Source organism: Fusarium odoratissimum (assembly GCF_000260195.1).
Source record: "Fusarium odoratissimum NRRL 54006 unplaced genomic scaffold supercont1.31, whole genome shotgun sequence".
Lineage (NCBI taxonomy): Eukaryota > Fungi > Ascomycota > Sordariomycetes > Hypocreales > Nectriaceae > Fusarium > Fusarium odoratissimum.
Genome location: NW_022158715.1, coordinates 113,598 through 140,288, shown reverse-complemented (window position 1 = coordinate 140,288; position 26,691 = coordinate 113,598). Strand labels below are relative to the sequence as shown.

The 26,691-nt window shown below is 49.9% G+C and overlaps 9 protein-coding genes across 18 annotated transcripts; 4 read left to right on the top strand and 5 right to left on the bottom strand.

Annotated features, from left to right (window-relative positions):
* Positions 1-289: 289 nt before the first annotated feature.
* FOIG_13152 (protein SYM1) lies at positions 290-1,672 on the bottom strand. 2 transcript variants are annotated; one of them, XM_031214252.1, is made up of 3 exons: positions 1,185-1,672; positions 972-1,132; positions 290-917 (listed from the first exon to the last, which is right to left on the bottom strand). In XM_031214252.1, exons 1-3 carry the CDS (start codon positions 1,202-1,204, stop codon positions 571-573), a joined length of 528 nt encoding a protein of 175 aa, XP_031055962.1. In that variant the 5' UTR covers positions 1,205-1,672; the 3' UTR covers positions 290-570. The 2 variants fall into 2 exon arrangements, with proteins under 2 accessions (XP_031055962.1, XP_031055963.1); XM_031214253.1 differs by having other exon boundaries at positions 972-1,185.
* A 305-nt stretch (positions 1,673-1,977) lies between these two features.
* Positions 1,978-3,168, bottom strand: FOIG_13151 (uncharacterized protein). The gene is made up of 2 exons (XM_031214251.1): positions 2,665-3,168; positions 1,978-2,606 (listed from the first exon to the last, which is right to left on the bottom strand). The coding sequence occupies exons 1-2, from the start codon at positions 3,054-3,056 to the stop codon at positions 2,225-2,227; spliced, it is 774 nt and encodes a 257-aa protein (XP_031055961.1). The 5' UTR covers positions 3,057-3,168; the 3' UTR covers positions 1,978-2,224.
* A 150-nt stretch (positions 3,169-3,318) lies between these two features.
* FOIG_13150 (uncharacterized protein) lies at positions 3,319-5,683 on the bottom strand. Its single transcript, XM_031214250.1, has 3 exons — positions 5,132-5,683; positions 4,338-4,712; positions 3,319-4,278 (listed from the first exon to the last, which is right to left on the bottom strand). The coding sequence occupies exons 1-3, from the start codon at positions 5,348-5,350 to the stop codon at positions 3,829-3,831; spliced, it is 1,044 nt and encodes a 347-aa protein (XP_031055960.1). The 5' UTR covers positions 5,351-5,683; the 3' UTR covers positions 3,319-3,828.
* Positions 5,684-5,843: 160 nt separating this feature from the next.
* FOIG_13149 (uncharacterized protein) lies at positions 5,844-7,341 on the top strand (the record flags this gene model as incomplete). The annotated part of the gene is made up of 2 exons (XM_031214249.1): positions 5,844-5,999; positions 6,754-7,341. The coding sequence occupies 2 exons, from the start codon at positions 5,844-5,846 to the stop codon at positions 7,339-7,341; spliced, it is 744 nt and encodes a 247-aa protein (XP_031055959.1).
* Positions 7,342-7,500: 159 nt separating this feature from the next.
* FOIG_13148 (uncharacterized protein) lies at positions 7,501-12,558 on the top strand. Of its 3 annotated transcripts, none has more exons than XM_031214247.1 (7): positions 7,501-8,190; positions 8,310-9,060; positions 9,274-9,419; positions 9,481-10,038; positions 10,108-10,287; positions 10,336-10,880; positions 10,931-12,558. In XM_031214247.1, exons 3-7 carry the CDS (start codon positions 9,296-9,298, stop codon positions 12,323-12,325), a joined length of 2,802 nt encoding a protein of 933 aa, XP_031055957.1. In that variant the 5' UTR covers positions 7,501-8,190; positions 8,310-9,060; positions 9,274-9,295; the 3' UTR covers positions 12,326-12,558. The 3 variants fall into 3 exon arrangements, with proteins under 3 accessions (XP_031055957.1, XP_031055958.1, XP_031055956.1); XM_031214248.1 differs by having other exon boundaries at positions 9,281-9,419; positions 10,931-12,486; XM_031214246.1 differs by having other exon boundaries at positions 8,310-9,419.
* Positions 12,559-14,933: 2,375 nt separating this feature from the next.
* FOIG_13147 (uncharacterized protein) lies at positions 14,934-21,122 on the top strand. 7 transcript variants are annotated; one of them, XM_031214240.1, is made up of 6 exons: positions 14,934-15,396; positions 15,760-15,955; positions 16,192-16,216; positions 16,443-16,521; positions 16,607-18,230; positions 18,282-21,122. In XM_031214240.1, the coding sequence occupies exons 2-6, from the start codon at positions 15,952-15,954 to the stop codon at positions 18,320-18,322; spliced, it is 1,773 nt and encodes a 590-aa protein (XP_031055950.1). In that variant the 5' UTR covers positions 14,934-15,396; positions 15,760-15,951; the 3' UTR covers positions 18,323-21,122. The 7 variants fall into 7 exon arrangements, with proteins under 7 accessions (XP_031055950.1, XP_031055949.1, XP_031055951.1 ...); XM_031214239.1 differs by having other exon boundaries at positions 14,934-15,955; XM_031214241.1 differs by having other exon boundaries at positions 14,934-15,955; positions 16,192-16,521.
* On the bottom strand, positions 18,738-21,126 carry FOIG_13146 (uncharacterized protein). Its single transcript, XM_031214238.1, has one exon. It carries the CDS (start codon positions 20,747-20,749, stop codon positions 18,944-18,946), a length of 1,806 nt encoding a protein of 601 aa, XP_031055948.1. The 5' UTR covers positions 20,750-21,126; the 3' UTR covers positions 18,738-18,943.
* A 665-nt stretch (positions 21,127-21,791) lies between these two features.
* FOIG_13145 (uncharacterized protein) lies at positions 21,792-22,955 on the bottom strand. Its single transcript, XM_031214237.1, has one exon. It carries the CDS (start codon positions 22,737-22,739, stop codon positions 21,918-21,920), a length of 822 nt encoding a protein of 273 aa, XP_031055947.1. The 5' UTR covers positions 22,740-22,955; the 3' UTR covers positions 21,792-21,917.
* Positions 22,956-24,808: 1,853 nt separating this feature from the next.
* On the top strand, positions 24,809-26,613 carry FOIG_13144 (uncharacterized protein). The gene has a single exon (XM_031214236.1). It carries the CDS (start codon positions 25,064-25,066, stop codon positions 26,375-26,377), a length of 1,314 nt encoding a protein of 437 aa, XP_031055946.1. The 5' UTR covers positions 24,809-25,063; the 3' UTR covers positions 26,378-26,613.
* Positions 26,614-26,691: the final 78 nt, after the last annotated feature.

Sequence of the window (26,691 nt, the reverse complement as noted above, 5' to 3'; positions counted from 1 at the left end):
CCATTCAAGCCAACTCATGAGATGTTCACGATCTAGTTTGTACCATGTTTTTGTCTACCAGCCTATCACTGTCCTAAACATGGAACATACCCCAACCAATGCACCCAGTTTCATCACGGGGCTTCTCCGCAGTTTCGACAGGGCAGCATCTGTAGTGACTCAAAATGGCGGAAACCGTAAAGCTACGGCGGCTATCATGGCCTTTACCCCTCTGAGTTCGATCAACTTCCGATGGACACCTCGGAGATCGATTCCCGCTTTATCATGAGGCTTGGCAACCCACCTCGTGCTCGTAAGATAACTCGAATGAGACCCAATGTTTATCATGAAAGCCAAATGGCCATATGGTTTGAGTGGCTTATTATACAGAGGTTCAGTGTCTATCGAAACATGATACAGATCCTGTGAGATTGCTGCTTGTTTTTCTTTCCTCGTCACCATGTACTCCCCGACCCATGAAACAAATCCATATAATTCTCGAAAGGAACATCAATCCATCGTGAATACAGAAACACTTCTATATCTATGTGAAAAGAACTGGCAGGCAACCTGCGAAGCATGGAGTGTTTCTTACTGGGAGTTGACCCAGCTCAGGTAAGAGTTCCAGCCAATCGCTATGATATTGGCAAAGAACAGACGGTATTGCAAGGGAATGAGGGAGAAGTTGATGACCTGGACGGCAGGCCAGAGCATCCAGTTGGCCTTCAGGGCTGGCCACCAAGCCTTGTCGATTCGTTCCTGTGCACTCTTCCCCTCCATTGTGGCCATGCTGCCAAGGAATACACCTATCATGACAGGTGCAAAACCAAGCTGATCGCAGGCGACCCGAGTGAGGACCTCCGCCTTCTTGTTCCCCGGCACGTTGACCCTGCGTGCGAGGAAAGCGAACCATGTTGTAGCAACCGGACCGAACACAACTGTAAAATGTCAACGATTGTCGAGATGTTGGGTTCAAGATTGGAGGAACTCACAGCCACCGTAGAGAGCCATTCGACCTGTTCGGACTAGATCATGCTTCTCAACGCCTTTCTTTTCAACGAGCTGCTGAGCTGTGACATCGCCTGTAGCAAAGAGAAATGCAGTAGTAACGCTCTGAGTGAGCAGTGGACGCGCAGCCAACCTGGCGTTATACCTGACCATATATCAGTATGGAGTTGCTAATTGACAAAGTCTTTTCGACTAACCAACGAATGAAAGAAGCCATGGTTGCTTTCGAGAACTGGTTCGGGCGTAGTCGAAGTTTAATAGTCCCTCGGAGTAAAGATTTTCGAAAACCCAAGATGTTGGTAACAAGCCACAACGTTGAATGGGGCAGATAGTGCGTGTTTGGGCGAGTCGGGTTAGGAGAACAGCTGGTTGTAGAAGAAAGGTTCAGGGATTAGGAGGAGTGAGAAATGAAAGCAAATTTCTTATGAAAGTTGGGTTTTCATAAACAAAGTAGAGAAACTCAATGCTATGCAGATGCGCGTTAAAATTACAGCTTCAGATTCAAGAAAAGGTAATCGAAGCTGTAGTGGGCATGACGTAGCCTTAGCAAGTGCGCTGTGATAGAGGCTGGCTCGTGGTATTTAGCCTCAAACTCACAACCACCATCAGAAGCTGGACCGCGACCTGCCCGGGGTTCCAGACTTTTTGTGTCCCACTGCGGGAGCTGGCGATCTTCTAGGGGCACGCTCCGATAAGGACGCAGTGGGGGTTACATGCACACCGATAGCTGATTGTGGAATGATGTCTCGCAATTTATCGCTATAACGGTATATATATGCATGGGCTTGCTGTCCCGGAATGACAGGAAATGCGGAGCTGCCAGTTGAGGTTAAGGTTACCCCAAGAAGCTAGGATATGGCCTGGTCAAAGAGGCTTGAAATAATAAATAAAGATCCAATTGAGTTATCGCTGATTGGAGTCGTAGAGTTTGAGGGCCCAGAGCTACAGTGGAGAATGCACTTGGATATATCACAGGTCTGTATACGATAGCACTGCCAGACGAGCCTGCGGTCTGCATAAGGTTGAATCTAGAGCCCTCGTTGAAAGTCGAAATGTCTCAGTATTGCTAATTACACTTGATAAAAGGTGTTCAACTAATGTTGGTAGCTATATCGCTGGGATACGGTGCCATTCAAGAATCAATTTGATACAGTCTAGCTGATACCACGACTCCAGTCTGCTCATCTGACCCAGCTGATCCATCTCAGTCTCATAAGAATATTCTACCATTCATCCATCATGAGGCGCTCCATGGAGACGCGGGTTCATCTCGCGATGGAGGGGTATTTGTCCTGTTCCTACGATTGTTCTTCTTCCTGACATCGACAACCTCCGGCTGCGCCTCGGCCTCCTGCGCTGCACTCTCAGCACGCTGTAGCGTCTCCTCGGTCTCATCATCGTGATACCTGTTCTCTTCATCCACAAATAATGCCGAATAATCTCCATGCCGTCGCTCTCGTAGACGATCAAGCCATGGTAGCTCTGGGAAGTCTGGGCGAAGTCGATGGTCACAATGTGGGCAGTCAGGAGGTAGAGTGCGCCAAGCGAGCCATTGTACGATACTGTGGACAGCAAGACCCGTGTAGAATGACTCCAGAGCGATAAGAAGGTGAATGACACTGAAGTCCTTGTTAGTTTGTATGCAAAACAATGTACTTCTGAATGGGGGACTCTTACAAGTTGACGAGAAGGGGAATAGTGGCATAAGCTGCCAGCATACTCAACGACGCCAACTGGCCTTTCGAAATCCATGTAAAGACCAACACGATCATACAAGCTGCCGCTAGTACCACATCAAAAGCAAAGGCCATCACAGGGTGTGAGAGCTTGTGCGCAAGTCCATCGTCTCGTTCTCGTCGGCGGAGGAGGAACAAGCTTCCACCAGAAGAAAATGCAAGCGGAACAAGACCGACCGCAGGAGCTGCGTCGTTTGACAGAACTCCGTGAGCAATGCAGAGGGGAAATGCGGGGAGAAATGAGGCGATCGCGACTAAGCGAAGGGTCCTGTGTGAAGCAGGCGGCCGGTGGTGAGCCATGGAATCAGCCTCTGAAGGGGTGTCACTGGGCATTTCGAGACGGTTTATGATGGACAAAGAGACCCAGCTGCAAAAGGAGAGATGAGCCAAATTGCTCTTGCAAGAAGATGAATTATCTCTGTGGTAGTATTTGCAAAGCGGCAGGAAGGGACTCGTGATTAGACCCTTGTAAGTGAGGCCTGGCACTATCAGGTGGCCTGACCAATGGTGAAAGGACAAAAGATAGCATAGCTGCTTGAGCGTAGCAATTGGTTCCTGCAAGCCTAACTGTAGAAGACCTTCAGGTAAACTCAAACTCGAGTGTTGTTATTCAAGAACAAGAAATAGTGTTATCAATAGATTCATTGCTGTGTTGATCTCCCTTGTCATCATGGAAAACGAATGACTTGCTGCCAAGTCAGATACGCATTGGGGCTTTATTACACCTAGCAGGGCCGAGACTACTGTTCACTCTCTCAGGAGGAATAATAAAATTTAATGATAAATCATTGCTATCATTACGGCATTGCTGTGCACGTCCAAACAACATAAGCATCATACAATTCAGCAACCCCTCCAACTGTCCAGCTGTATCGTCGATGAATCCCTGGTTTTAATCATCCCTAAGCCCCAACATCCCGTCTGAGAACGAGTACAAGCAAATAAGAGATACCCCCAAAACGCCTAGAGAACCCTATGTATATAGCACTCTCCTTAGGTATCATGCTTCCATGCAGTAAATTTGCGACAGGAGCTCAACGGAGAGTAAAGAAAGCCGAAGCATACCAAGTGCTTGTCAAGAAAGAGAAAAAAAGATGAAGGACACTCAAGAGCTCTTAGTCTTCTTGCGGCCCGACTTCTTAGGCTCCTCCTGGGGCTCGGCAGCGGCAGCCTTGGTAGATGTGCGTCGTCGCTTCTTGTCAGGGCTAGCAGGGGCAGGCTTGGCTTCCTCAGCGGCGGCAGCTGGTGTGGCTGTCTTGCGCTTACGGCCACCAGCGGCCTTCTTGGGGGTCTTAGCAGGGGTCTCAGCTTGCTCAGGCTCGTCAATAGCGGGAGCCGCAGCCACAGCTTGGAGCTGTTCAGCAATGGCATCCTGATCGGCAGGTGCTTCGTTCTGAGCAGCGTCCTTGATCTCAGACATGGGGACGTTGAAGTCCTCGGCGTACTTCAAGGCCTCCTCGTCAGTCATGTTCTTGGCCAGAGGGTTACCGTGCTTGTAAGAATGAACACGGGCATTGTACAGGCGGAGGTTGTACTGATAAGCATTGTTCCAGCCCTAGGATGAAGTTAGTGGCAACTCTAACAGGAGTCAATATTTAACGTAGCGCGGCTTACCTGTTTCTCTTGGGGACCCATGTGAGCCCAACGACGTTGGCCTTCCTCTTGAACGGCACCCTTAGGGGCTTCGGAACCAAGGTCATTGGCGATGATGGAGCGAGCATGCTGCATGTAGAGGAAGTAAGGAGTTAAGGGACGCTTGGGCGCGTTAGGGTCAATAGTTCGCTTCTTGCGCTCCTTCTTTTCCTCGACAGGAGGAGCCAGCTCAGGAATGGGCATGATCAGCTGCTGAGCAGCATGCTCGAAGTTGGCGAGGATGTTGTCCTGCGAGCCTTCGGCAGTCGGCTCACCAAGCAAGAGATTTGTCTGACGAACATAGTCGGCAGTAAAAGATCGGAGAAGATCAAGAATAGTAGTCAATCGCCCAACAGCCTGCAAGGTAATGTTAGTAATGTGTCCTTTGTGTTTCTCGAGGACTAGAAGTGACAGTGATCAAAGGTCGAGTGTAAGTGGGTGGGGAGCTTGAGTGGATACAAGAACGCGGTGGCCATGGCTCTTTAGACTTCGTAAAAGACATTGACTTGTCAACAACCAAGTCAGAGCGCGTCCCTGATTTATAAAGGCATAGCGCAGTATGAAGCAAGGTCGACAAGGAAGTAAATCTCCCAAGATGGTCTGGTTGTGGCCTTAATACGGTGACCACTCCAGGTGTCGCGTTCTGCCAGAAGCCATGGAAGACTCTACCGACTTGATCAAGGGATGCACCGTGGCATGGGTGGGTGGTGTGGTTGGTGCCTGGGTCGTAGTGTCCGACCAAGGATGAAAGACAAGATGAAATGGTGTGAACCTACCGAATCTCTCACACGCAGAAAGCTGTCTGCCTCAACGACGCGTTGAGGCATAACAGCCTGAGGTGGAGGCATGGGCATGGGCATCGCAGGCTGAGGAACAGCGGCAATGGGCTGCGGGTGCTGCGGGTATTGCTGAATGTGTTGAGGAGGGATAGGAACAGGAGCAGGCTGTTGCTGTTGCTGCTGCTTCTCAACAGCTGACTTCTTGGGGCGAGCCATGATGATTCTGGTGATGATACTGGGGATAATGGGTTATGTTGTTATTTGAGCTTCTGGTGCCTTTCACCTGAAGTTTTGCGCCGACGATTTGATGGGACGCGTTGAATGAGTAGTGGGACGCGATGCGCTGTTCTGTTACTGCAATGGAGTGTCAAAGCGTGCAAATCCGGGTGGTTTTGGCGCGTTGAGGGGAATGGAAATCCAGTGATTCACTGAGAAGTGCTGGAAAATGAGGGTGCTGGGAGTACTGAAGAACGGGGGAGAAAGAGAAAACGGGCGCGGGGTGGGCGATGCGCTGAATATGTAGGGGTCAGCACCAAGCGCAATCAGTAAATGGCTCTCCAGGCGGGGGCGCAAAAAAATGGCAGCGCCTAAGAAAAATAAAAATCAGCGCCCGCCTTCCTACCCGAAAAAAAGGGAAAAGCTGCAGCAGGCGCGCATTCTTAGTGGTCAACCACTCGAGTGACCCTCCAAGTCCAGTACCCGGAGCACAATGGCGAAAATTTCATCACCTCAGGGCGGGGGCCTTGAAAACGGGGCTCGAGGGATTGAAGTCGATTTTCTCTTGGGACTACAGCAGTACCCACGGGCTGTCCTCGATATTCCCGCGGCACCCGATACCTCTGAAGCTCAGTGGCCTCTTGCAGCTGTCAGTAGCCTCACCAGACTCCCCCCTAAGTCGTCAGCTACCTCCCCGTACTTCCCGCTCTCATTCAAATAAGGCAACCCAGCCCATCCACGCCTTCCATTTCTAAGGGCATAATGGCCACCACTGTAGCACCTGCCTAATAATTGTAACGGCAGATACAAGTGCCCGCACTGATAGAACAGAATGCAAGAGCGATTCAACACAACAACATCGGTGCCTTACTCGTGACAAGCCTCCATGACTGAACCCAAACGCTCCAAGTTGGGATCTTTTCGCGTCCATCACTCTTCTCTCACTCATATAAAACCAAAACACAACAAACGCAAGCCCCCGACGCGCAAACGTTAACAAGGCCAGGTGAACTTTTGCGCGGGCAGCGCTGACTGGTCAATCAGCCAGTCGCAGCGAGGGAACAAATTGCCCGCCCACGCTCAGTCGTGCAGCCTTTTGGGTGCTACTGATGCAAGTGCGGAATTCACAATGTTGTATGTATCGCGACTGTACTCGTCTAATATTTTTCAGTATTGGGCTTCAGAATCAGGGAAGCTCCCTAGGTCTTTCCTTCGTTGAGGGTGTTGTCATCGTGATACTACAGATGTTGGCTGCTTGTGCATCGCAAATTCGTTGTCAATTTCGACTTACACCTGCGTTGAGGGCCCTCGCAATTACAATCCTCAGAGCTGTGATATTTCAGCGATACCAACGAAGGACTCCTTCAGCGGCTTTTCTAGCGCTTTACGTGAACCCTTCTCAGGGCATGCTGAAGCGATGTGTCACTGTCACACCCTACGGAGTGTGTTGCCCTCCACTCACCGCTTCTCAAAACCCAATCCGACGGTGCCGTCACTGGAAAGCTGCTGAGGACGCTGGACATATGTCCAGGCGGGGTCATTCCAGCACCTTCACCCTTGACCTGTATATTTCAGCACGGTGCACCCAGGGGCACATGGATGGAATGACGACCACCACTACGGGCGGCTCAAGGTTCGAGCCTCTTTTTCAGGCACTTGGCGCCCCCCCGACGTCTCGCTGTGCGACAGAACCCTCGCAACTCTCAGCAGAGCCCAACCCCAACCGGGCCACAGTCTTCCCATTCCACCCAAGTCACCTGAAGCAGGGTGAGGTTGATTGTTTGCTCGCGTCAAGTCCCATCTTGTGCCCTGAGCTTTCTACTCTGGTTTATAACGTTATTGTTGGTTGGAGTGCTGAGGTCCTGATTTTATCAGCAGGGCTTCAGCACATCCAGGCAAGTTTACCTTCAGTGCTCTCTATTTCCGTATCACAGCCCAGTATTTTCGCCTTACAGCGCGGTCGTGAAAGTCCCCAAGCCGCCATCAGATGATTTCAACAGCACCTAGCATCCTGTGAAGAGAACTGTTATGATAGCCAGCCTTTGCCTGTAGTTCCCAATCTTCCGAATACGTGTAGCATCAGATTCTCATCCACCTGGACGCTGATAAGACTGCATCACGTAGTCCCATAACACTAATTATTAGCTTCTACTGTACTCTCATCACTGGAATCTAACGTCAGATCTTCAGGCGATGCGAAACAACCATCTCATCTCATTGATCTTCATCACTTGGTATTTCGCCCACTATCTTGGTCTCTTGAGCCCAGATTGAAACACCTTGATGGTTCTAATCTACTCTTTGATGCCGTGTAAACTCTTTAACCTTGACAGACACCTCGACCCCGCACAGCCATGGACCGTATATAAAGGCATAGGTATGACATGTCTTTACCGAAAGGCCATTTCCTTAAGACTGATCCTGTTGTTCATATGGCAGCCCATACCGCCAGTAGCCCCATGTTCATTCAGAATATTGTTTCGTTGCCTGACTACACCAAACATCCTGTGAACAAAACCACCTGGTGATTAGCACATCAAACGCGAGCAAACGCGATAGCTTTTGTGTCCTGAGTCAACAACATACGTCGATACAAGGTTCATTCTTCATGCGCATAGTACTCAAACTTGGCAGTGAGATCATTGCTTAGTATGTCTCCCGCGTCTTATCAAATAGTTATACTTGTGTCTGGTGTCTATCGCCGATAGAAGTTACTGTTCTCTCTTGTCGCATCTGCGTCCAGCAACCAGACGCGATGAGGGGTAGAACGGCCCCTCTATGTCACCGAAAGAAAACCAGCAGATGGCTTGACGGATTCTTGTCACATGTGCTACGATAAGGTAAGTATTGGATCTTCAAAAGATGGTCATGATAACCAGGACCCTTTCTGATGTCTTCTGATCAAGCTACATTCGGCTTATCTCAACCATTACCAGTGCAAAAGCTAATGTTTGATCAGTGATCAACTGCGTTATTCCTTCAGCCACGCGCCCTCTTAAGCTTGATTCGACGACAGTCCATGGTCCCGTCGGCTCGTGTTACAGACCCCTGCTACTGATGACAATGGAGGGGTGAGATACTTGATTTTGTGTAATGATCACACTCAATGGCAATGTACTGGACCCCTGTCACAGCTTGCAAAAGCTTCCCCCCAGCTCCTCTACCCCTCGATGATTCTCTGACAAAAGTTGCGGGCCCTGGGCGTGTATGATTTCATGCTTGGCATGATGAAGCAGACCAGGCCATCCTTCCACTACCGACCATGCCCAGCGGATCGCCGGGGAAAACTGGACTTAGCAGGATTAAAGCTGCCATCGTCAGATCGAGTGAGCTTGGCATGAAGCAGGCCAGCTGGGGAGGGAGCCCACCCATACCATACTACCGTCCGTCCGTCTCACCATTCTGCTGTGTTAGCGCTGGACATGTGCAATGGAGTGAGGTGTGGTGGTGGCTTGCCTTGTCTTGTTAAGCTTGTCTTGGTCTCGTCCAAGGTTGCAACGCAATTGGTATCCATGGAAATAGCGTAGGCAAATAAGGTCATGTCTAGTGTTTCGTTTCTGCTGGTTTGCCCTAGACTCCCACTGTCTGTCACTGTTATTATGGAGAGCACGGGCTTCTTTTATTCGGTTGCCAGCTGAAGCTGCGTCACTTGGAGGCCCGGCCAGACTGAGCTTGCCCCTCAGCTCCCCTCCTCCACCTTTAAGCATAAGGTAAGGTAAAGTACCTTAGATCCCTACTAATCTTCCACCGTCTCCCTGTTTTTTCCCTTCTCCTCCTTCAGAACGACCCTCCCCCGATCCTCATTCTTTTCCTGTCTTCAAACTCCCTGACGATAATATCGTGTTCCCCTCTGCTAGCTCAGAAGGGGTTCTTTCTTTCCCATCTTTGCAGCACAACTAGCTAACATCCTGGGATACTCCCAGCTTGAAGACGTGAACCGCAGTCATGTTCACCTTCAGATCTCACAGCCTCCTGGTGGGGCTTGTTATCCTCGTTGCTCTGGCTTCTCCAGCCTTTGCTTTCGGTGCTGGTAACATTGCTTCAATCTCCAAGGTCGAAGGTCAAAACTGTGAGTGGTTACAACTACGACCAGACACCGTCCAGTAGTGGCTAATCAAGATCTCTTTCAGGGCGCCACGGCGATATCACCGATGCACTCTTGATCCTTTCGCAGGCCAAGGCCCTCAATGGCAAGAAGTTCAACAAGATCAACGTTTCGCGAGTCTACTTTGGAAACTGGCTTCGAGATTACTCTCAGGCCATCGATGTCGGTACTGTCAAGTCGGTCTCTGCTGAGGCCATCCGTCTTCTACTTTGTGTCCTCGGTTTCATGACCTTCGGCTACGGCTCCGGAGAGTTCGAGGTCACCGCTGAGCGACTCGGATGCTACCGCCCTGAGGACCACATCGACAACCCCAAAGACTACGCCGAGAATGTCGATGCCCGTCAGTATGATGAACGCCTCCGTGGGCCAGTCGACGAGGATCGAGAACTGGCTATCGACCCTGAAACAGGAATGAAGAACTACATTGCGAACGAGCGTGCACGTATCATGACCTCCGCTAGGCACGTCAAGAAGCTCTTTACTGGTACTATCGAGCTTGGTCGTCGATACAAGGACTCTCAGCGAAAGGCAGACAAGTACGAGGCTCTCCGCCTCATGGGAACTGGACTGCACTGCCTGGAAGGTCTGTAATCCCGACTTCTCAAGCTAATTAGCTTGTTTCTAGGGTCATATAGAGCTAACTTGTCTGCAGATTTCTTTGCCCACAGCAACTACTGTGAGCTGGCCCTCATTGAGCTCGGAGAGCGTGATGTCTTCCCCCACGTTGGTCGTAACACACAGATCGAAATTGAGGGTGCCCGTGGTCCCGTCTATCCTATTGTCACTGGCACTTTCGGTGGTGTTGACTTCTTGCACTCAGTTACTGGTGAAGGTTGGTTCTAATGCTCCATATGAACGAGAGGAGAGCTAACAGATTCAGTGTCCGACAAGCTCACTCAGAACGAAATTGAGGAGCTCGAGGGTACTCTCCAGCAGGGTGCCAAGTCTGACACCAGCATGCTTCGTGACCTTCTGGATAAGATCCCTGATGGCATCTTTGGCGATAAGCACCAGAGTGACCGGGTCGACGAGCTCCAGAACAATGCTGCTGCTGCTCAGATGGAGAACACCACTGTGTCTCCTCGTGATCCCGAGGAATTCACCATCTACATCCAGAATGTCTTTAAGCAAGTCATGCCTGCTATTGAATTCCACGATGACATCATGAAGAGCATTTCGGGTGCTATGGAGAAGATTCCTGTGCTCCCCAAGATCATCGAGCAACTGGAGGAGCAGCTCTCCGTCTTCATCTTCTCCATCATTGCTCCTTTCATTGTTCCTCTCATCCAGCAGATCCGCAATGAGCTCAAGACTGGTTCTGATGAAATCATTGCTAGCAGTGAGCGTGAGCAGCACATTGTCTTCCACGACGATGATTCTAGCAACCCCACTCACTCTATGCTTTCCAAGGATCACTTTTCCAACGTAAGACAAGCCACACAAATGATTATATTCAGCAACTAACTTGGATGTAGATCTTGAACGAGATTGCTGGCCGAAACGCTGCTGCGGTGGTGCAATGGGTTGTTCCTCAGCTCATGGATGCCATCGATGACGAGAGTGTCGACGTGGATAGACTCCTCGACGATATCGTCAACGGTGTGATGCATCATCCTGCTCAGCGTGACCTCGGAAACCGCAAGGTTCAAGAGGGTCGTCGCCGCTCCTACGAAGGTGTCAAGGAGTGGTGGAACAACATGGGTGACCGCCAGCGTGATGATTACCGTCAGAAGCTGACCCGAGAAGGCGTTCAGAATGGTGAGAACCACAAGGAGGGTGTTGTCGACACTGGTCACGGCCACGGATGTGCTGGCAAGCTACAGATGCGAAAGCTGTACGGCGGTGGCCCTGAGACCCTCGAGGACAAGATTGCTGGTGCTGCGGCCGACGCTATCTTTAAGGGTGCTACCGGCGCCATCTCTGGCATGGTTGAGCAGAACACTGGCTACAAGATGCCCTCTTCTTCCCGTAAGGAGGAGAAGGAGGAGGGTGGTCTCAGCGGCTTCCTCAGCCAGGCTGGCTCAATCCTTGGCGGTGCTTTCGGCAGTGACGAGACTAAGAGACAGTCCAGCAGTCACCGCGAGGATGATGGTTCCTACACTAGAACTGAAGTAGAGTATGGTCGCCACGGTGATCGCTACGGCCAGGCTGAGTATTCTCAGACACAGCGCCCTGATGGTAGCCAGCAGTCGGAGTATCGTCGATACGAGCAGCAAGACTCCTCGGATGGCCGTCACACCGGTGGCTATGGCTATGAGGAGCGAACTGAGACTCACCAGAGTTACTCTGGAGGCTACGAGCAGCGCACTGAGCGACATGAGTACTCCGGCTCAACTGAGAGCCACGGCCGTCGTCGTGATGATGATGACGGTGGCTACGGTGGTCGTCGTCACGATGAAGGCGGCTATGGTGGTGATAGCAGCTACGGCCGACAGGAGGAGAGCAGCTATGGCGGAAACAGTGGTTACGGTCGCCAAGAGAGCAGCTACGGTGGCAACAGCAGCTATGGACGTCAAGAGGAGAGCAGCTACGGCCGCCAAGAGCAAAGCAGCTATGGTGGAGGCTATGGAGGAAGCCATGAACGCCGCGATGAGGGCGGCTACGGTGGTCGTAGTGGTGGTTACGAGCGTCGTGAAGAGGGCGGATATGGCGGCAGTGGTGGTTATGAGCGTCGAGAGGAGAGCGGCGGTTACGGTCGCCGTGAGGAGGGTGGATATGGGGGTGACAACTACGGACGCCGAGATGAAGGTGGCTTTGGCGGAGGCTCTGCTGATGAGTATCTTCGCCAGAGCCAGGGAGGCCATGGACGTGAGCGCCGTGGCAGCAACGAATATGGCGATAATGGCTATGGTGGTGACCGACGTTGGTAAATTGTTGAACGGCACTGCGGCTGGGAAAACTCTCAGTGAGGGGAGTTCACCATCATGCCTAGATAACAGAATGTCGAACCAAATGAAGGAAAAGAAATGAAATTAACGGTTGAATTAATTGCGTGTGAAATGCATATGTGCATCGTGTCCGATGTCCCACGAGAGATTTGTGAAACGAGCTTTCTCTACGGTTCTTAGGTTCTGTCATAAAGATACCTATTTGAGGATATCAAAAAGTCTCCATCCGAAACGCTTTTCCAGAACACACCTTGAACCCCTCAAACAATGCCTGAGTACACGAAGTCATATGCAAAGCGTTACTGAACTGCGAGTTTGTATCAGGATATTGTAAATGGGCGGGCTTGGCCTTCTTACTCAGACTGTGCGTTGCTGATCTGTGCAACATAGACTGGAGATCTCGCTGCAGGCGGTGTCCTATCGTAGTGGTCTCCTCTTTACTACCTGCACAGTATGAGTCTATGTTTGTTGGTTTTCACGTCCGAGTGGCATTGGTTGTCCCATCCATCACGCTTGTGTTGGCGGTCTCAATGCAGTGAGGACGGAATGTCATTGTCATGAATCATGATGGTGTAGCACGTGCAGTTAAGATGAGAACTTGGTTCGTCAGAAAGTGTAGTTTTCGTTTAAATGTCCCGATGTTCTCATGCTCGGATCCTAGTAAGGCACAGATCCTTATGGCTGAGACCTTATCTCTGAGTGAGATTCGACCCTGAGGTATCTGCCTCAGGCTGCAATGATCTGGATCGGATTGCCCGCTTTTGATTACGTATTACGTCAAGTGGCGTAGCACGAGGAGGCCGGGATCTTCTAACCTCGAACAAGCTCTGACAGGGATGCGACAAGGGGCAACAGTTGACTTGTTGTCTTGTCCGAAGTTCTGCCTTTTCTATTCAGTCAGAAGCATGAACTGCCAGTATCTGCAGACAAACCAACAGTGGACAAGGCTGTATGTATGCATGAATTGTTGCATTGAAAATTCTTTCGCGTTTGATCGTCATTTCCAAACCTGATACTTAGGTGCCGTTTGCCGAGATAGCTCCAGCCACAAAGACCCTCGAAGAAAGGATAGGCATTCGAATTACCTACCTCGGCTTGCTTCCAGGATATCGAATGCAGTGTAGTGAGTCGCGCACCCTGAACGTGTAGGGTCGTCTCATTATGACTCCAGGGTTCATCAAATGACAAGGTCCTTGAGTGGGCTACAGCGCTTGATTGCCCTACCCGTTTGTCTCTGACGGTTCGACGGGTGAGCTCTTGGGGTGTCAGCCAGTCATTGGCGCCCAGAGACATAACCCTCCTTATCCATCGAGGAATAGGATTTTGAGTGCGCTGCGCCTCCCCGTCTCCGCGGAGGAGAAGAGTGACACGAGCAAGGGTTTAAAAGAGAGTGAGGGTCAGGGACTGGGCCTGTCGGCGATAATCACAATAACTCATCAGCAGTGGGCGGAATCGATTGTCATCGACAGATCAGCAATACGTATTACCGTTGATCATTGAGTTTAGGTTACAGTGGATGACTGAGCGTGTCGCGGGAGACAAGCTTTGGTCGCAGAAGCTTGGCTGGGTACAAGGTTATGTTAGGTTAGATCCGAATCGTTTCGTCAGGCCACTGAGTTCGAACTTCGAAGTCTTTCGAATGCAGTATTCGTGATGTCCTCTAAAAGCTTCAACGAGTCATGTAAACTCAGTGACGAACTGCTTTCCATCTCTGGACAGTCCATTGATTGACTGGCAAATACCATGGTTGAAGCTTGACCACTAGGCTTCATCAATTGACTATTCAGCGGTCACCGTTACAGTTAAACTCACGGCAACTCCCTTGTATCTTAACTCTGTAAGAACCACCGTAAGACCTAGGTGATGGTGAAAACTCTTCCAGCCTGCATATCTACGGCTTGCGTCCGAGTGATACGGTAAAACATCCATGTCCTTGGTGGTGAGAGATAAAAAAGGGACATTCAAGGATTACGACTGCGGGTCAAGTGTCCCAATACGTTCAAGTCTTGACCGACAAGCTTTTGGTTTGTGGGGAAGTGGATGGGACAAATCTTGACTGCCTGATCTTATCCTTTTCTATCCTTTCCTCCTCTGAGGTAAGTTGATGTGATTGATGGAGATGGAGAGCACAAGCTTTGTTGTACCACTAATGCAGATTGCTCTGTTAGGTTATTCTAGACTGTTTGCTACTCTCACACTCGTCTGATATCAATAACACCAACTGGAATTTCAAAAACTGAGACATTGGCTTGCTCTAACTCACCTGGACCTGGCCAACTCCGTTATTATTCCCGACTCGGGCTTTTACAAGCAACCGTCTGGTCTTAAAGTCCGAGCCAAATTATGAGTTGAGTTGTCTAATTGGTCAACCCTCAAAAGTCAATGAGATTATCAGAGACGGCTACATACCAGATCAAAAAACGGCGATTCTCTTGATTTTCCTGTTTCCCAAATGCTCGGGTCGTCAAGGGATAGCCGGCTTGGCATCAGCCATCGCTCTGACTTCTATTCCTTCTGCTGCTCTTGTTCCTGCACCTAGAACAGAGCTAGCTCAACGTAGCTGTAGCTGTTCCTGTAGCTTTCTTTTGATTTGGTCGATTTGCATCGTGGCCCCCGACACTTTTCGCACCTTGGAGTTGGGTCTCGAATCGGACTTTTATGTACCTGGACCGACTCGTCATATCTGCCGGGTCACATCGTCTCACTTTGGTATCACTGTTTTGTCATGGAGTCGTGATTCTGTCTATTAATTCCTTTCAATTCTTTTGCTCTTGAAATAGTTGATTCATATCTCTTCGATAACAGTCCCTGCATAAAATTGTCTTATACCCTCACACCCTTGTTCCATCGTCACACTCCGAAAACCGAAACGCGCCACCAACGAAACTGCCCCAATTCACTCAATCGCTCAATCACTCTCTCCACCCCCAACCCTGCCTGCCCTGCCATTCATCGAATCCAGTTTCCCAGTTCAGGACTCCCCCTCTCTTTTCGCGGCTCAGCAGGAGGCAGGAGACAGGACAGGACAGCCCAGGCAGGTTTACTGCACTTCAGTTCGTCACCCCCCAAAAAACACTCACTCGCGCTTTCTCCCTTTCGTATTGCCTCTCCTTCCTCTTCTCCACCAGCCCGGCCACCCTATCCATCCACATCCGCTCCCTCCCGTCCCTGCCTGCCTGCTTCTTGCTTCTTGCTCTGGCTTGTCCTTCTGTTCTTCCTCACCCCCAGCGGCGGCAGCCACAATCAGCGTCCGGCCCATTTCCACCCTCCGTCCTGGTCTCCCAAACCCAAGTCCAGGCCAAATCAAGTCCACCTTACTTACCTACTCTCGCTTGATTCTCTCGCTCTTTCTCTCCCCCCAGAAACGCCAACTCGTTAACTCTTGCTTTTTTACTCATTCTCATTTTGATACTCAGTTTCGGGTTTCAAGTCTCAATTCCAATTTTCACCCAACTCCTCCAACGTCACTTCGTCCTCACAAACTCGCTTTCACCAGATCATTCATCATCGAATCCTCACTGTCACCCTGGGTCGTCACTTGAATTTTTGCGCCTCTGGTGCACGCCATATAATGCCTACGATTCCATGATTGAATATGTTTTAGAAGCATGTGTAAGTTATATCACTCTCTGTTCAACCAACCTTTGTCATAACCTCTTATTTCCTCTCTCCGTCTCGTCTTACACTACATGGCGATTGATTGATTCATTGATCCTACCCATTCTCCCCGAAGGGCGTCTGTCCCTTTCCGTTCCGTTCCTGCTCATCCGCGCCCGCGGGTTCGAGGCCAAGAACCTCGCATCATACCCCAGTCTTGGCATCCCACGAACTGACATCAAATCGTCCAGCGCTCACCGAGATACGAAATGTCGTGTATGTCTTTACTCCATCCATTATGTCTCTGCCTGCAACGTCGTTGTATTCTCGTGGCCGTTCTTCTCATCATCGTCGCTGGCGTGACATAACGACTACGCCGCCCTCGACTCCCCGCTTGCACCAACGCAGCAAACCACACGACATCGCCTACAACCTTTCGATCAGACGACATCACTCGCCTTGCTTGATTAAAGCTGTGAACATTGCTGACCAATTTCATCAGCCTCCTCTTCAGTAATCCAGTATGGAGCGGCGCCAGTACGGTCCCGTCGACAATCATCCGAAACCTCACGGCTCTTTCGGTGCGTTAATCCACTTGACATTTATCATTCTGTTGCGACGAGGTAACTACAAGACTCATCTAGCATTGACTGACCACGCAAACAGTCCGACATAGCATATAAGGAGCGAATTTCCACCAACATTACCACCCTAACCTCCACAAATGCCGACTCGTCTAATGGCCTTATCACCGGCCTCCTCTACGTCCCCGACCTCGACAACGATCGTGAGTGCGACGAGCAGCAATACCAGTTTATTCCTCGAAATGTCACCCGCCGAGATAATCTTCCTCCTACCAATTACAATCTCATCGCTCTCGCGCCGTGGTTCAGCATCGACTGTACCCTAGCCTACCTTGCTTCTGCGCGTCTCGACCCCATTCGCGCTTTCATCTTTTACAAACCTAACAACTCATCAAATCAGCCTCAAGATGCGGACTCGCCTGTTTGGAATCTGGAAGATGGTGGAGCCTGGATGACTGCCAACAAATATCCGATTTACGCCATTTCTGGTCAAGAAGGCCAGAATATGATGCGACAACTCAGTTACTATTCAGGCAGCGTGGACGACATACCTTATGGCGAAAATATCAGCACACTTTATGGCCCGAACCCGAAGGATTATGTCCGTATCTGGACTGAACTCAGCGTTCAGGATGAATCTGATATTCCACCGCTATGGGCGTTCTTCCTCATAGTAATTGGTGCCCTGCTTGCCATATTTGCATTCGTCTCAATAACCATGCACCTTGTTCAACGAAGACGACGTATATCACTTCGAAAAAGAGTTGAATCTGGCGAAGTCGATCTTGAAGCCATGGGAATTAAGCGCCTGACAGTACCTGCTACCCATATCACCAGCTTCCCTCTATTTACTTACAACGCGGACCCGGACTCGACAGCGCCTCCTCCTACCCCATCATCTACACGACGCATGCGAAGTAGCCGAGGGTTCGATCAACGCAGCACACGATCCGGTGCCAGTGTTCGGAGCAAAAGATCCAATATCGGGGCCTCAGGCGACAACGCTGCTACTAATTTCCAACCTAGTTGTCACATCTGCCTCACCAATTTCGAACACCGAGTCACCATCATTCGGGAGCTTCCTTGCGGTCACATATTCCATCCCGAATGTATCGACGAGTTTCTGTCAAAGAACAGTTCTCTCTGTCCTATGTGCAAGCATTCAATGTTGCCCAGAGGTTACAGTCCAAGGATCACTAACGGAATGGTGCGTCGAGAACGTGCTCTGAGGAAATTACGTCAAAGAGTCGATCTCGAGGATTTATCTGAGGAAGGTGATAACACGAAGATGAAGGACTGGAGTAAACGACTATTCCGAACCTCACCATCACCTTCACGACCTTCCTCGTCGCCACTTGTTACCTTGAAGCTACCCAAGTTCAGACGACAACCTGTTACAAATACAGCAACGAATGAGGAGGGACGAGTAGAAACGCCACCAGTATCGTCCACCCCCGCACAATTCCAAGAACCAGAACCAGAACCAGAACCAAACACTCGCCCACCAGCTCCAGCCCAGATTCCAAAGACAAGAAGGCCCAGACCTCGACTTCTGAATATGCTCCCAACACAGCCAGAGAATTCCGAGTTGAATACGGACCCAACGCCAAGACGCGGAAGTCCTTCTTCGTTTGCTCGACAACGCATGCGTGAAATTGCAGCCAAGAACGCGCCTTTCGACGATCCGGACTCTCAAAGGGCGATATGTAAGTCGTTTATCTAAATGGACGTAAAAGCATACACTAACGTGATCACAGGGCTACGAGCACTCTCAAAAGTTTTCCCAGGCTATTTCTAATTCTGCTTTGATAAATCTCATGGTCAGAAAACATCTCTTGCATTTGATGGGGCAACATAGGTCAGGCGTTTATGTCATAGGCAGGGTTTTGGGATCTAGGCCGATCCATTGATTATACGACTTTTTTTTCGGGTACATTGGTGCATTGGAAAGGCATTTAATGAGGCGTTGGTTGGATTTACGAGAATTGTATATACAGGGGCTCGTTGAGAGGATAGGAGGTGCAGAGCAGCGGGCTAGCAATGGCATCCCATCTACTAATTGCGTGTTGACCAGAATAGTAGCCAGGGTCTGGACTGGATAAACAATTGGGTTTTCCACCATGGCTGAACGATCTCTTGTGTAGAAGAAATCACCAGCCATCAACAAAGCATATACCCAAACAATATACAATCACGATATGAAGCAACATGGGTAGCACTATCAAATGACCAAGATTTTCATATTTTAGATCAGGTTATCATATATTTCCAAGAACTAGCTATTCCCCTGCATGCACCAATGTATCTGAGGGTTCAAATCGTTCATATTTCTCGCTCTAGGTACGCTCCAAACGCCAAACATAATCAAAGTTCGATGATCCAAATTCCTACGTTCTGGTTTCTGATCATAATGCACTGCTCAATTCCCTTCACCACGCTTTCCTTTACCCTCCAGCAACGGCTCATTACGGACTCCGCCTCTAGCAAGTGCATCTCGAACGCGATCATTCTCGGCAGCACGAATTCTGCTTCTTGCGTCCTCCAGACGTTCGACGCCTCGATCAATGGTCTCAATATGCACGCTCAGAGGGATTGGAGGTCCACTACCAATACCATTGCGGAGCACCTCTGGCTCAGCAACACGGTCACGCAAGTCGCCCAGACCAGCTTGAATGCTCTCGAGTTCGAGGATAAGCGCGTTGACCTGTGCAACTGCCGAAGAACGCTGTGCGTCAACCTGGCGCAGAAGAGCCAGTTGGCGGGAAAGGCTGTTAAGTTGGTTCGAGTTTGCACCGACAAGTGTCCAGATATTCCAGAGGACGTTTTCACGACGAGATGCTGTATCGGCAGAGGAGCGAGAACTGATGTCGTAGATGAGCATCAGATGATCCTCGGCTTTTGTAAGCAGGCGCAGAACGGCCTGCGCTTCAAGGATAAGGGTCGCGATACGATCCGAGACAAGAGCTGTATGTTCAATATACTTGTCTAGGAGAACTCGCTCGTTGAAGATATGATCTGTAGTTGGCTGGAACGGGTGAAAGAGCCACGAAGCCCAGCCAAGAATAGGTGAAGGCGAGGAAATCGACTTCCCATCATCTGTTTCTGGGGATAGAGTATCGAGATAACGAGATGTCCAGCGATTTATGCTTATGACAGCATCAACAGCAGACCCAACATGGGTGTTGAACTTCTGCAAGTCCGAAGACGTCTGCCTCGCCGTGTCGATGTAACCGTCGAACTCAAACAGCAACTCATCGCGAGCTTGTAGATCGCTGTGTCGCACAAGGCTGCGTAGATCTCGGATGGCCGTTTCAGATCTTTTCATCTCGAATGGGAGAGACACTCCATCAGAGCTCTTTTCAAGAACTTGCTCGAACTTTGACTGCACATTCATGAGATCATCGAACTCAACGGGTGATCCATCGCCTCCAGCAGGCACTATCGTATCCAGAGAAGGACAGAACGGAAGATTTAGCAACGATGCGCCCGGGATACGGCAAAGAGGGGATAGAGATGCGGCGATAGAGCGAGTTGCCATATTCTGTGCAATAATAAGACCACCAAAGCAAAGATAGATAGCCAGTAGAATCGCAAAAGGTTTCTGGGCGTAGCGGAATGCTAGCCCGATAACGTTAAGAAACCATGCAAGTGTATTGTATATCGCCGCTGGGATGCTTTGAGCGATTTGATTTCCAACTGTTGGCGGTGGCTGTTCGCGATATTCGCGGCGATGATATTCATCCTCGGTCTCATATCTTGCGCGCGCATTTCTCTGCTTGGGAGGACTCGAAGGTGGTGGATTTCCTCTTCTCCTCACACCTTCGTTGCCGCCATATTCTATGCCCAGTCCTCTTATCGTGCGCTCACTCCTACTACTTCCCTCACTCGCAGTATCGATGCGCGGCATGTGAAATTCTGGATCGGGTGATCGAAAGACTCGCTCTCCGTTCGCGCTCACACTTGCGCGCGAAAGACTCGGCCTGAACGGCTCTCGTAGAATGACCTGCTCGTCGTCTGGGTCTGCCCCAAAGTCGCGAATGCTATCCTGCGATGCGAAGCTGAGATTTCCTTGAGAAAATGGTTGGGAGGGTATGTTGCCTGAGGATGTAGGTGGTGATGATTCCCCAAGCGATGGGAGAATACTTGTGTCGAAACTGTCGTTCTCGCCTTCAACAAAGCGCCACGAGTCCTCGGGTCGAAGCTCACGCTGGCGCGAAGATCCCATGTTGTTCACCTTCGGCGCTCGAGTACGGCAGAGTCGCACACGAGCAGGCGTTACGGTCACGTCACCTCAGTCCAAGAATTATACACACTCGACGTCCGGTCGCATCAGATAGGCGAGATGTATGGTGAAAGTGTCGTATTTATAGTGTAGAATGTGAGATAGCAATGTGCGCCAAGTTAGATCGTGAAGCGCTGACTGGCGCCCTTAGCGTAGGCAGGCGGAAGTTCTAGGAGCGGTGAGTCATCGGCAGTTGTGATAATCGTTCACGGTGATTATCGGCGAAAGTGCGCTTGATGTTTCAGGTCGTGAATGGGCGTCAAAATGAGGTTGATGTTGTTAGGTTGTTGTCTTTATGAATGATGTAAGAGCAAGGTAAGGTAGGCGAGGCGGCAAATGGAGCTACATGGCCGGGCGAGGGTAAGTGAGGTCACTACCCACCAAATCATAGGCCATGGGGAAGGACAAAGGCCCTGGGGGTGGAAGGAAAGGTAAATGATACTGAAGTTTAATACTTATTACTCTAAACAGGGCTCAACTTATTGATTTAATTAACTCCATATTGCAAAGTATATTCAATATACAATATAGTCCGTAATTTGTTATGGCCTTCACTGATCAATCGATACCTGAAGACTAACTTCTATCTTAGTATTCTGTCAGTTATAAATACTTAGTAGACCCTTGTCGCGCTGCCTAGCGTCGGCCAATGGTGGGGACATATAGAGGCTGACCGAGACCTCGTGGTCAATTTAATTAAAGTCTAGGGTATTAACGGTCACCATCTTAACTAGACGTCAATGAAAAAGGCCCAAGACCAACTTCTTTCCATCTGTCAATTTACTATTGAGCATTAATAAATGGGCCTCCGTGGTTAAATACACAATTTTCAAAAGCTACAATATTGCCAATCGAGCTCAAAAATACCCAGTGTGGTTACACCTTATAACTTCTCCCTGTCTAAGAGATGCTAGACATGTAAGACTTTACCAAGCAAACAGTGAAGCGTATACAAAATCAACCGTCTTCCATTTCTCGATCATGCCTCTTTTGTATCATTAAATTTGAATGAGTCTCGGAAATCTGTGTTAAATTTACTACCACTTCCTCCTCCAAACTAGGTCAAACTCTTATCTAGATATGGACATACAACGACGAGGACACATTGTAGTCACCCCTCCTCTACTTTCACAGGAACTGAGCCTCCCGCCGACTTGTCACCTAAACACCCTGCTTCGACATAAATATTCGAAACTGAACTTCCTGCGCCCGCTGTTGTATCCGAGGCTGTCATATCTCCGCCAGGAACTTGAGTTAGATTTCCTCCCCAAGTCACGTCACCCGTCTCCGGCTCACATTGCAGCGAGTATGATGGCAGCCCCGACCAACCACCCATATGCTCTACTGTGGGCGACCTGAGCCAGAGAGAGCCTCCCTCAGTTGTAGACGCAGGTGTATCACCAACCGCCGACATAGCCTGAGAAAGCTCCATATACCCATGCTCATGGCCGCCTCGGCCCAGTGCCTCCATGAAAACGTCAGATAACGCCTTCGACCTGGGCCAGAATTCCCCAGACTTTTTCAGGAACTCTGCCAGAAACAAAACTCTAGATCTGTAATCTGGCTGCCCTGCACCGTGGAGCACAGCATGACACAAAGGTGAGGCTGCGTGTCCCAAATCAAGTAGGCATGAAGGGGAGAACTTCTCTGGTACAAGCTGAGAACCAAGATTCACCAAAGTCTCTTCCTTCATCATACTTGTCTTCTTTGAATCTCGGATCCCTCGACGTGTCTTGATGTAACGACACGGTTTACCCTCTTCTTTGCATCGAGTGCATGTCTCAAGTCCATCGCACCTTATATGCTTATGACGACAAGGAACGCAAGCTAAAGAGACACGCTGCTGGGTTTTTGAGGTTCCCGTACTAACTCGTTTCTGACTCGAGTTGAGTTCAACCCCAGGTAAAACTTCGTCTTGTGAGGAACTTGCCATAGTTTGATCGACGAACCGGGTTTTCCAAGTGATGTCGAAAGGAGGTCTCAAGGTCCCGTACAGTTTCGCTTTGTTAGCAAACACCAGTGGTAGGACCCAACAGGGAGGCTAGAATCGATAAAGGATGTGTTATGGCACCGAATCAAGCTTGTTTGTCAAGAACGAACAGGTTGAACAGGTTTGTGGTAAGTGCCAGAGCCATGGAGTATATGCACGCATAATAAGGAATTAGAAATGGAAAGACGCGGATGGAACTACGAGTTCAATACAAATACATGGTACCAGTGCAACGGGGTGGAGGCGTAGGGCAGAGAGGATGGTCGTCAGGCTTAAACAAAAGCAAATGATCCAACGCATCATGATTGGAAGAGGTGGGTAGTTGAGTTAGATTCAAATCTCAGAACCATGTTGCAATACCTGACTCCTCCAGTCGTATTGGCCCCAGGGAGGTATGTGGCGTGGATATGGGTTCCCAGTCGAGGACCAGGTAGGGGGAAAGACCTGTCAGAAAACGGCCGCCTGCATCTCCATGTCGGCCTTTATCCATTGAGAGCTATGACAGCTGTGACCTAGAAGACAAACGCCAGTGACCATGTTGCTGGTTTCACGTTGTTAGGTTCGCGGACCAAGAGCGTGCAGAGGGGCCAAGAATGGGCCGCTCCCGACTCAATGATGGCAACTCTGGCACGAGAACCAGGTTGTTGGTGCATCTAGCACCCGGGGATTTTCACAGAGACATACAAGACGGCGTGTGTGTGTCGTTTGATTATGCGTTTGAGGGTTGTCGTTAAAGTGAAGTCTAAGCAGCAAAGGCAGGCTGATCTACACTGTTGGACAGCTGTTGAACCGCCGCTCGGAGCGGGCCTTGCAAAGCTCCCGTCTCTCTTAAGACAGCAGGCAATATAGTCACTAAGAGCAGCCGTTGTCTCATTAACTAGCAACTCGAGCTCTGATTGTTTGCATGGTATCCACAGAGGAGGAGATGCCTGGTCGCCGGCTGGAGGATTCACGTTTCTGACGTGTAAGAAGTCATCAGAAGAGTCGCGATGCAGATGCGAGTGCAGCACAACCAATATAAAAATTGCTTTTTCCAAAGGAACTCTGTGTAACACAGTGCCCATGCAGCTAGTCGTCATAGTCCCAGCTCCCAGGTGTCTGGGACATACTGGTTGCATACAGGGCTATCGGAGATATCATAGCGCCCTTGATTGCTGGTCGCTGGTCAAGCCTCAAACATACATACATAGCTGAATTCTGCCAAGTAAGTGTGGCTTATCTTCCGCAGAGCCTGGTTTTTGGTTTGTCGACGATTTGTGATGCTCTAAGAATGAAGCATCTCTGAGTTTCATGATTTGATGGTATCGGCCGAAGTTTGTTGGATGAAATGTGCTTTCTAGAGGCACAGAAGTTTTGAGGTGGTTTGGGACGAGTTGAGCCGCACTTGCTATCTCAAGTTCTGTGTAACTGCCACTCGCGCCATGGCACCCTCTCATTGGAACAAGGGGAACCAGTAAGAGCAAGGGCGTTTCGTGGGGGAAAGAGAGGAGTTGCAGCGGGAGGGGCTCCCGGCTTATGGCCCGGCCCAGACGGAGACAGAGAGAGAGACGCAGTGGCTAGGTTAGTATCTATCCAAGCTAACAAAAAGGCCTAGGTAAATTCAGTATAAATTCAGGAGACCTTGGACTAGTTAATTTTGGTACTTCGCTGTAAGGTTAGAAGTTGTCTTGCTCTTTGAAGAGTGGGAACAAGCGCTAAAGCAAGTCTCAGTGAGCACGGAGTAAGACAAGCGCGTGGGAATAAAAAGTCCCCTACTTTTTTACGAGTATCCTTTACCTATCCTCGGGGAGCAAGAAAACTTAAGACTTTAGAAGAGGATGCCAAAATAAACTCAGTAAAGGGTCCCCTAAGCCTGGGCTAAATTACCTAAACACTTTTGTCGCTTAGGGTCACAGTCCTAAGCTCTCTTGCCTCCCCTAGCCTAGGCAGAGGCACGAGCGACGAACATGCACGGTACGGTAAAGTAGCCGATAAGGCCTAGGCACTGTAACACCTCGGCTCGGCTTCTGCTCGACAACCCCCGGCCCTGGCGTCATGGGGGGAGTTTAGCATGGACCCGCACAATCCCCCAGATGAGATCCAATGCGATGCGCTGAGACGAGCTGAACTGCGTGGTTCCTTTTTGCTTTTATCACCTGCAACAAACGAAAGCTGGCTCTACCCAACTGTAACCGGATCAACCCACCACTAAATCGACCCATAGACTCCCAATTAGATACCCGAAACTCAACGAACGCCCTCGTCCTCATGCGCATGCATCAGGTCAAATGACCGACTCGAGCTTCGTCCAAGCCCAACGCCGCGTTGCTGCGCGCCGCCAAACCCGTGAGGCCGAAGCCGCTGCTCGCATCGCTGCACAGCGGCAATCTTCTCGACCTAGAGCCAACCTCGAGCGCTTACCTTACCCCCTAAATCGCATCGGATCTGCCTGGGATGCTGTATCGACAAGGGAGGGCACGCGTCCTGCATTTCGAGTAGGACAAGTCGATGCCGAATTACTCGATGTAGAGCTCTTGGACATTCTCAAGGACCAGGTTTGCGAGGGTCTCAAATACTTTGGTGGAGGGCATCTGCACGATGACTGGTCAGCTGAGATTATGTTGGCCCTGAGGGCGGTGCTTTTCAAACTCACTGTCTGGGACCACGATGCCACATACGGAGCGGCTCTCCAAAACCTCAAATATACCGACGCCAGAAACGACGGGCTTATACTCAAAGCACCCTCAAAGGTGCAGAAATCACTCTATGGACTTGTCACAGTATTTGGAAACTATGCTTGGACGAGATGGGAGGACTGGCTTCTGGAGCATGACGATGGTTACGACGAGCCAAGTCCCCGACTAAAGCGACTATCGAAACTGACATCTGCCCTCTCAACTGTTCACTCGGCAGCGGCATGTGTCTCATTTCTAGTCTTCTTACTGCATGGACGATATCGAACACTCCTTGATAGAATTCTCAGAATGAGACTTGCGCCACCCACAAGCCAAGTAAGCAGAGAGGTCTCATTCGAGTATCTCAACAGGCAGCTTGTCTGGCATGCCTTCACCGAGTTTTTGCTTTTCGTACTACCCCTGATCGGCATCCAACGATGGCGACGCTGGCTGACCAGGACATGGCGGAAAACAAAAGACATTATCAGAACGGGGCCTCAAGAAGAGGGCAAGGCTAATGGTGAATACGCGTTCCTCCCTGAGAGAACATGCGCAATTTGCTACCAGGACCAGAATACAGCAACTTCTGAGAACGAAGTGATGGCAGCAGCAGCATCCAGTGGTGTTATTGGTTCAGCCCAGACAGACATAACCAACCCATATGAGACAATACCTTGTGGGTGTGTATACTGTTTCGTTTGCTTGGCTACTCGATTGGAGAGAGAAGAGGGCGAGGGCTGGACCTGTCTGCGTTGCGGTGAGCATGTTAAAGAATGCAAGCCTTGGAGTGGTGACTTGGTTGAGCCGTCTGCAAAGCATGCTTCAGCCAAGACGGTGGCTTTCTCAGATGATATTACTGGGGGTGTGCTTGTAGATGAGCAGGATGAGGAATCATTCGTAGAAAGTCTGAGCACGACCTCAGAGTAGAGGGCTAGGAGAGGCATTGATCTGCGGCGTTTATGGATATGTATGGATAGCTATATTTTGTAATGTCACACGCAATGAATGCGATATTGTTCTACTTTCTTCCATTACTCACTACCCAGTTCTCCCACTCACAATGCCACAGATAATGGGTGTAGTAGTCCCTGCTGCCTTCACTGCCTCGAAATCCCCAGAAAGGTATGTTTATGCGCGGTCAAAGCAAAAGAAACTCTTAATTAAGTAGTGACTCAATGAATAAATATAAAAAGATTTGGACTTTATGAAAGAGAATCTGACAGCTGAAAGTCCACCCCAAG

Excerpts from the sequence above, each read along its gene's own strand:
- FOIG_13151 (XM_031214251.1), bottom strand. The coding sequence starts at position 3,056 with ATGCCCAGTGACACCCCTTCAGAGGCTGATTCCATGGCTCACCACCGG. Across the intron at positions 2,607-2,664 it reads ATTCCCCTTCTCGTCAACTT|TGTCATTCACCTTCTTATCG; the intron begins GTAAGAGTCCCC and ends CAAGGACTTCAG.
- FOIG_13146 (XM_031214238.1), bottom strand. The coding sequence starts at position 20,749 with ATGGGATCTTCGCGCCAGCGTGAGCTTCGACCCGAGGACTCGTGGCGC.
- FOIG_13144 (XM_031214236.1), top strand. The coding sequence starts at position 25,064 with ATGACCGACTCGAGCTTCGTCCAAGCCCAACGCCGCGTTGCTGCGCGC.
- FOIG_13150 (XM_031214250.1), bottom strand. The coding sequence starts at position 5,350 with ATGGCTCGCCCCAAGAAGTCAGCTGTTGAGAAGCAGCAGCAACAGCAA. Across the intron at positions 4,713-5,131 it reads TTCTGCGTGTGAGAGATTCG|GCTGTTGGGCGATTGACTAC; the intron begins GTAGGTTCACAC and ends ATTACCTTGCAG. Across the intron at positions 4,279-4,337 it reads TGGGTCCCCAAGAGAAACAG|GGCTGGAACAATGCTTATCA; the intron begins GTAAGCCGCGCT and ends ACTTCATCCTAG.
- FOIG_13152 (XM_031214252.1), bottom strand. The coding sequence starts at position 1,204 with ATGGCTTCTTTCATTCGTTG. Across the intron at positions 1,133-1,184 it reads ATGGCTTCTTTCATTCGTTG|GTATAACGCCAGGTTGGCTG; the intron begins GTTAGTCGAAAA and ends ATATATGGTCAG. Across the intron at positions 918-971 it reads AATGGCTCTCTACGGTGGCT|TTGTGTTCGGTCCGGTTGCT; the intron begins GTGAGTTCCTCC and ends GACATTTTACAG.
- FOIG_13147 (XM_031214240.1), top strand. Across the intron at positions 16,217-16,442 it reads ACCGAGATACGAAATGTCGT|CCTCCTCTTCAGTAATCCAG; the intron begins GTATGTCTTTAC and ends CAATTTCATCAG. Across the intron at positions 18,231-18,281 it reads GGACTCTCAAAGGGCGATAT|GGCTACGAGCACTCTCAAAA; the intron begins GTAAGTCGTTTA and ends ACGTGATCACAG.
- FOIG_13148 (XM_031214247.1), top strand. The coding sequence starts at position 9,296 with ATGTTCACCTTCAGATCTCACAGCCTCCTGGTGGGGCTTGTTATCCTC. Across the intron at positions 10,288-10,335 it reads GCACTCAGTTACTGGTGAAG|TGTCCGACAAGCTCACTCAG; the intron begins GTTGGTTCTAAT and ends TAACAGATTCAG. Across the intron at positions 10,881-10,930 it reads CCAAGGATCACTTTTCCAAC|ATCTTGAACGAGATTGCTGG; the intron begins GTAAGACAAGCC and ends ACTTGGATGTAG.
- FOIG_13145 (XM_031214237.1), bottom strand. The coding sequence starts at position 22,739 with ATGGCAAGTTCCTCACAAGACGAAGTTTTACCTGGGGTTGAACTCAAC.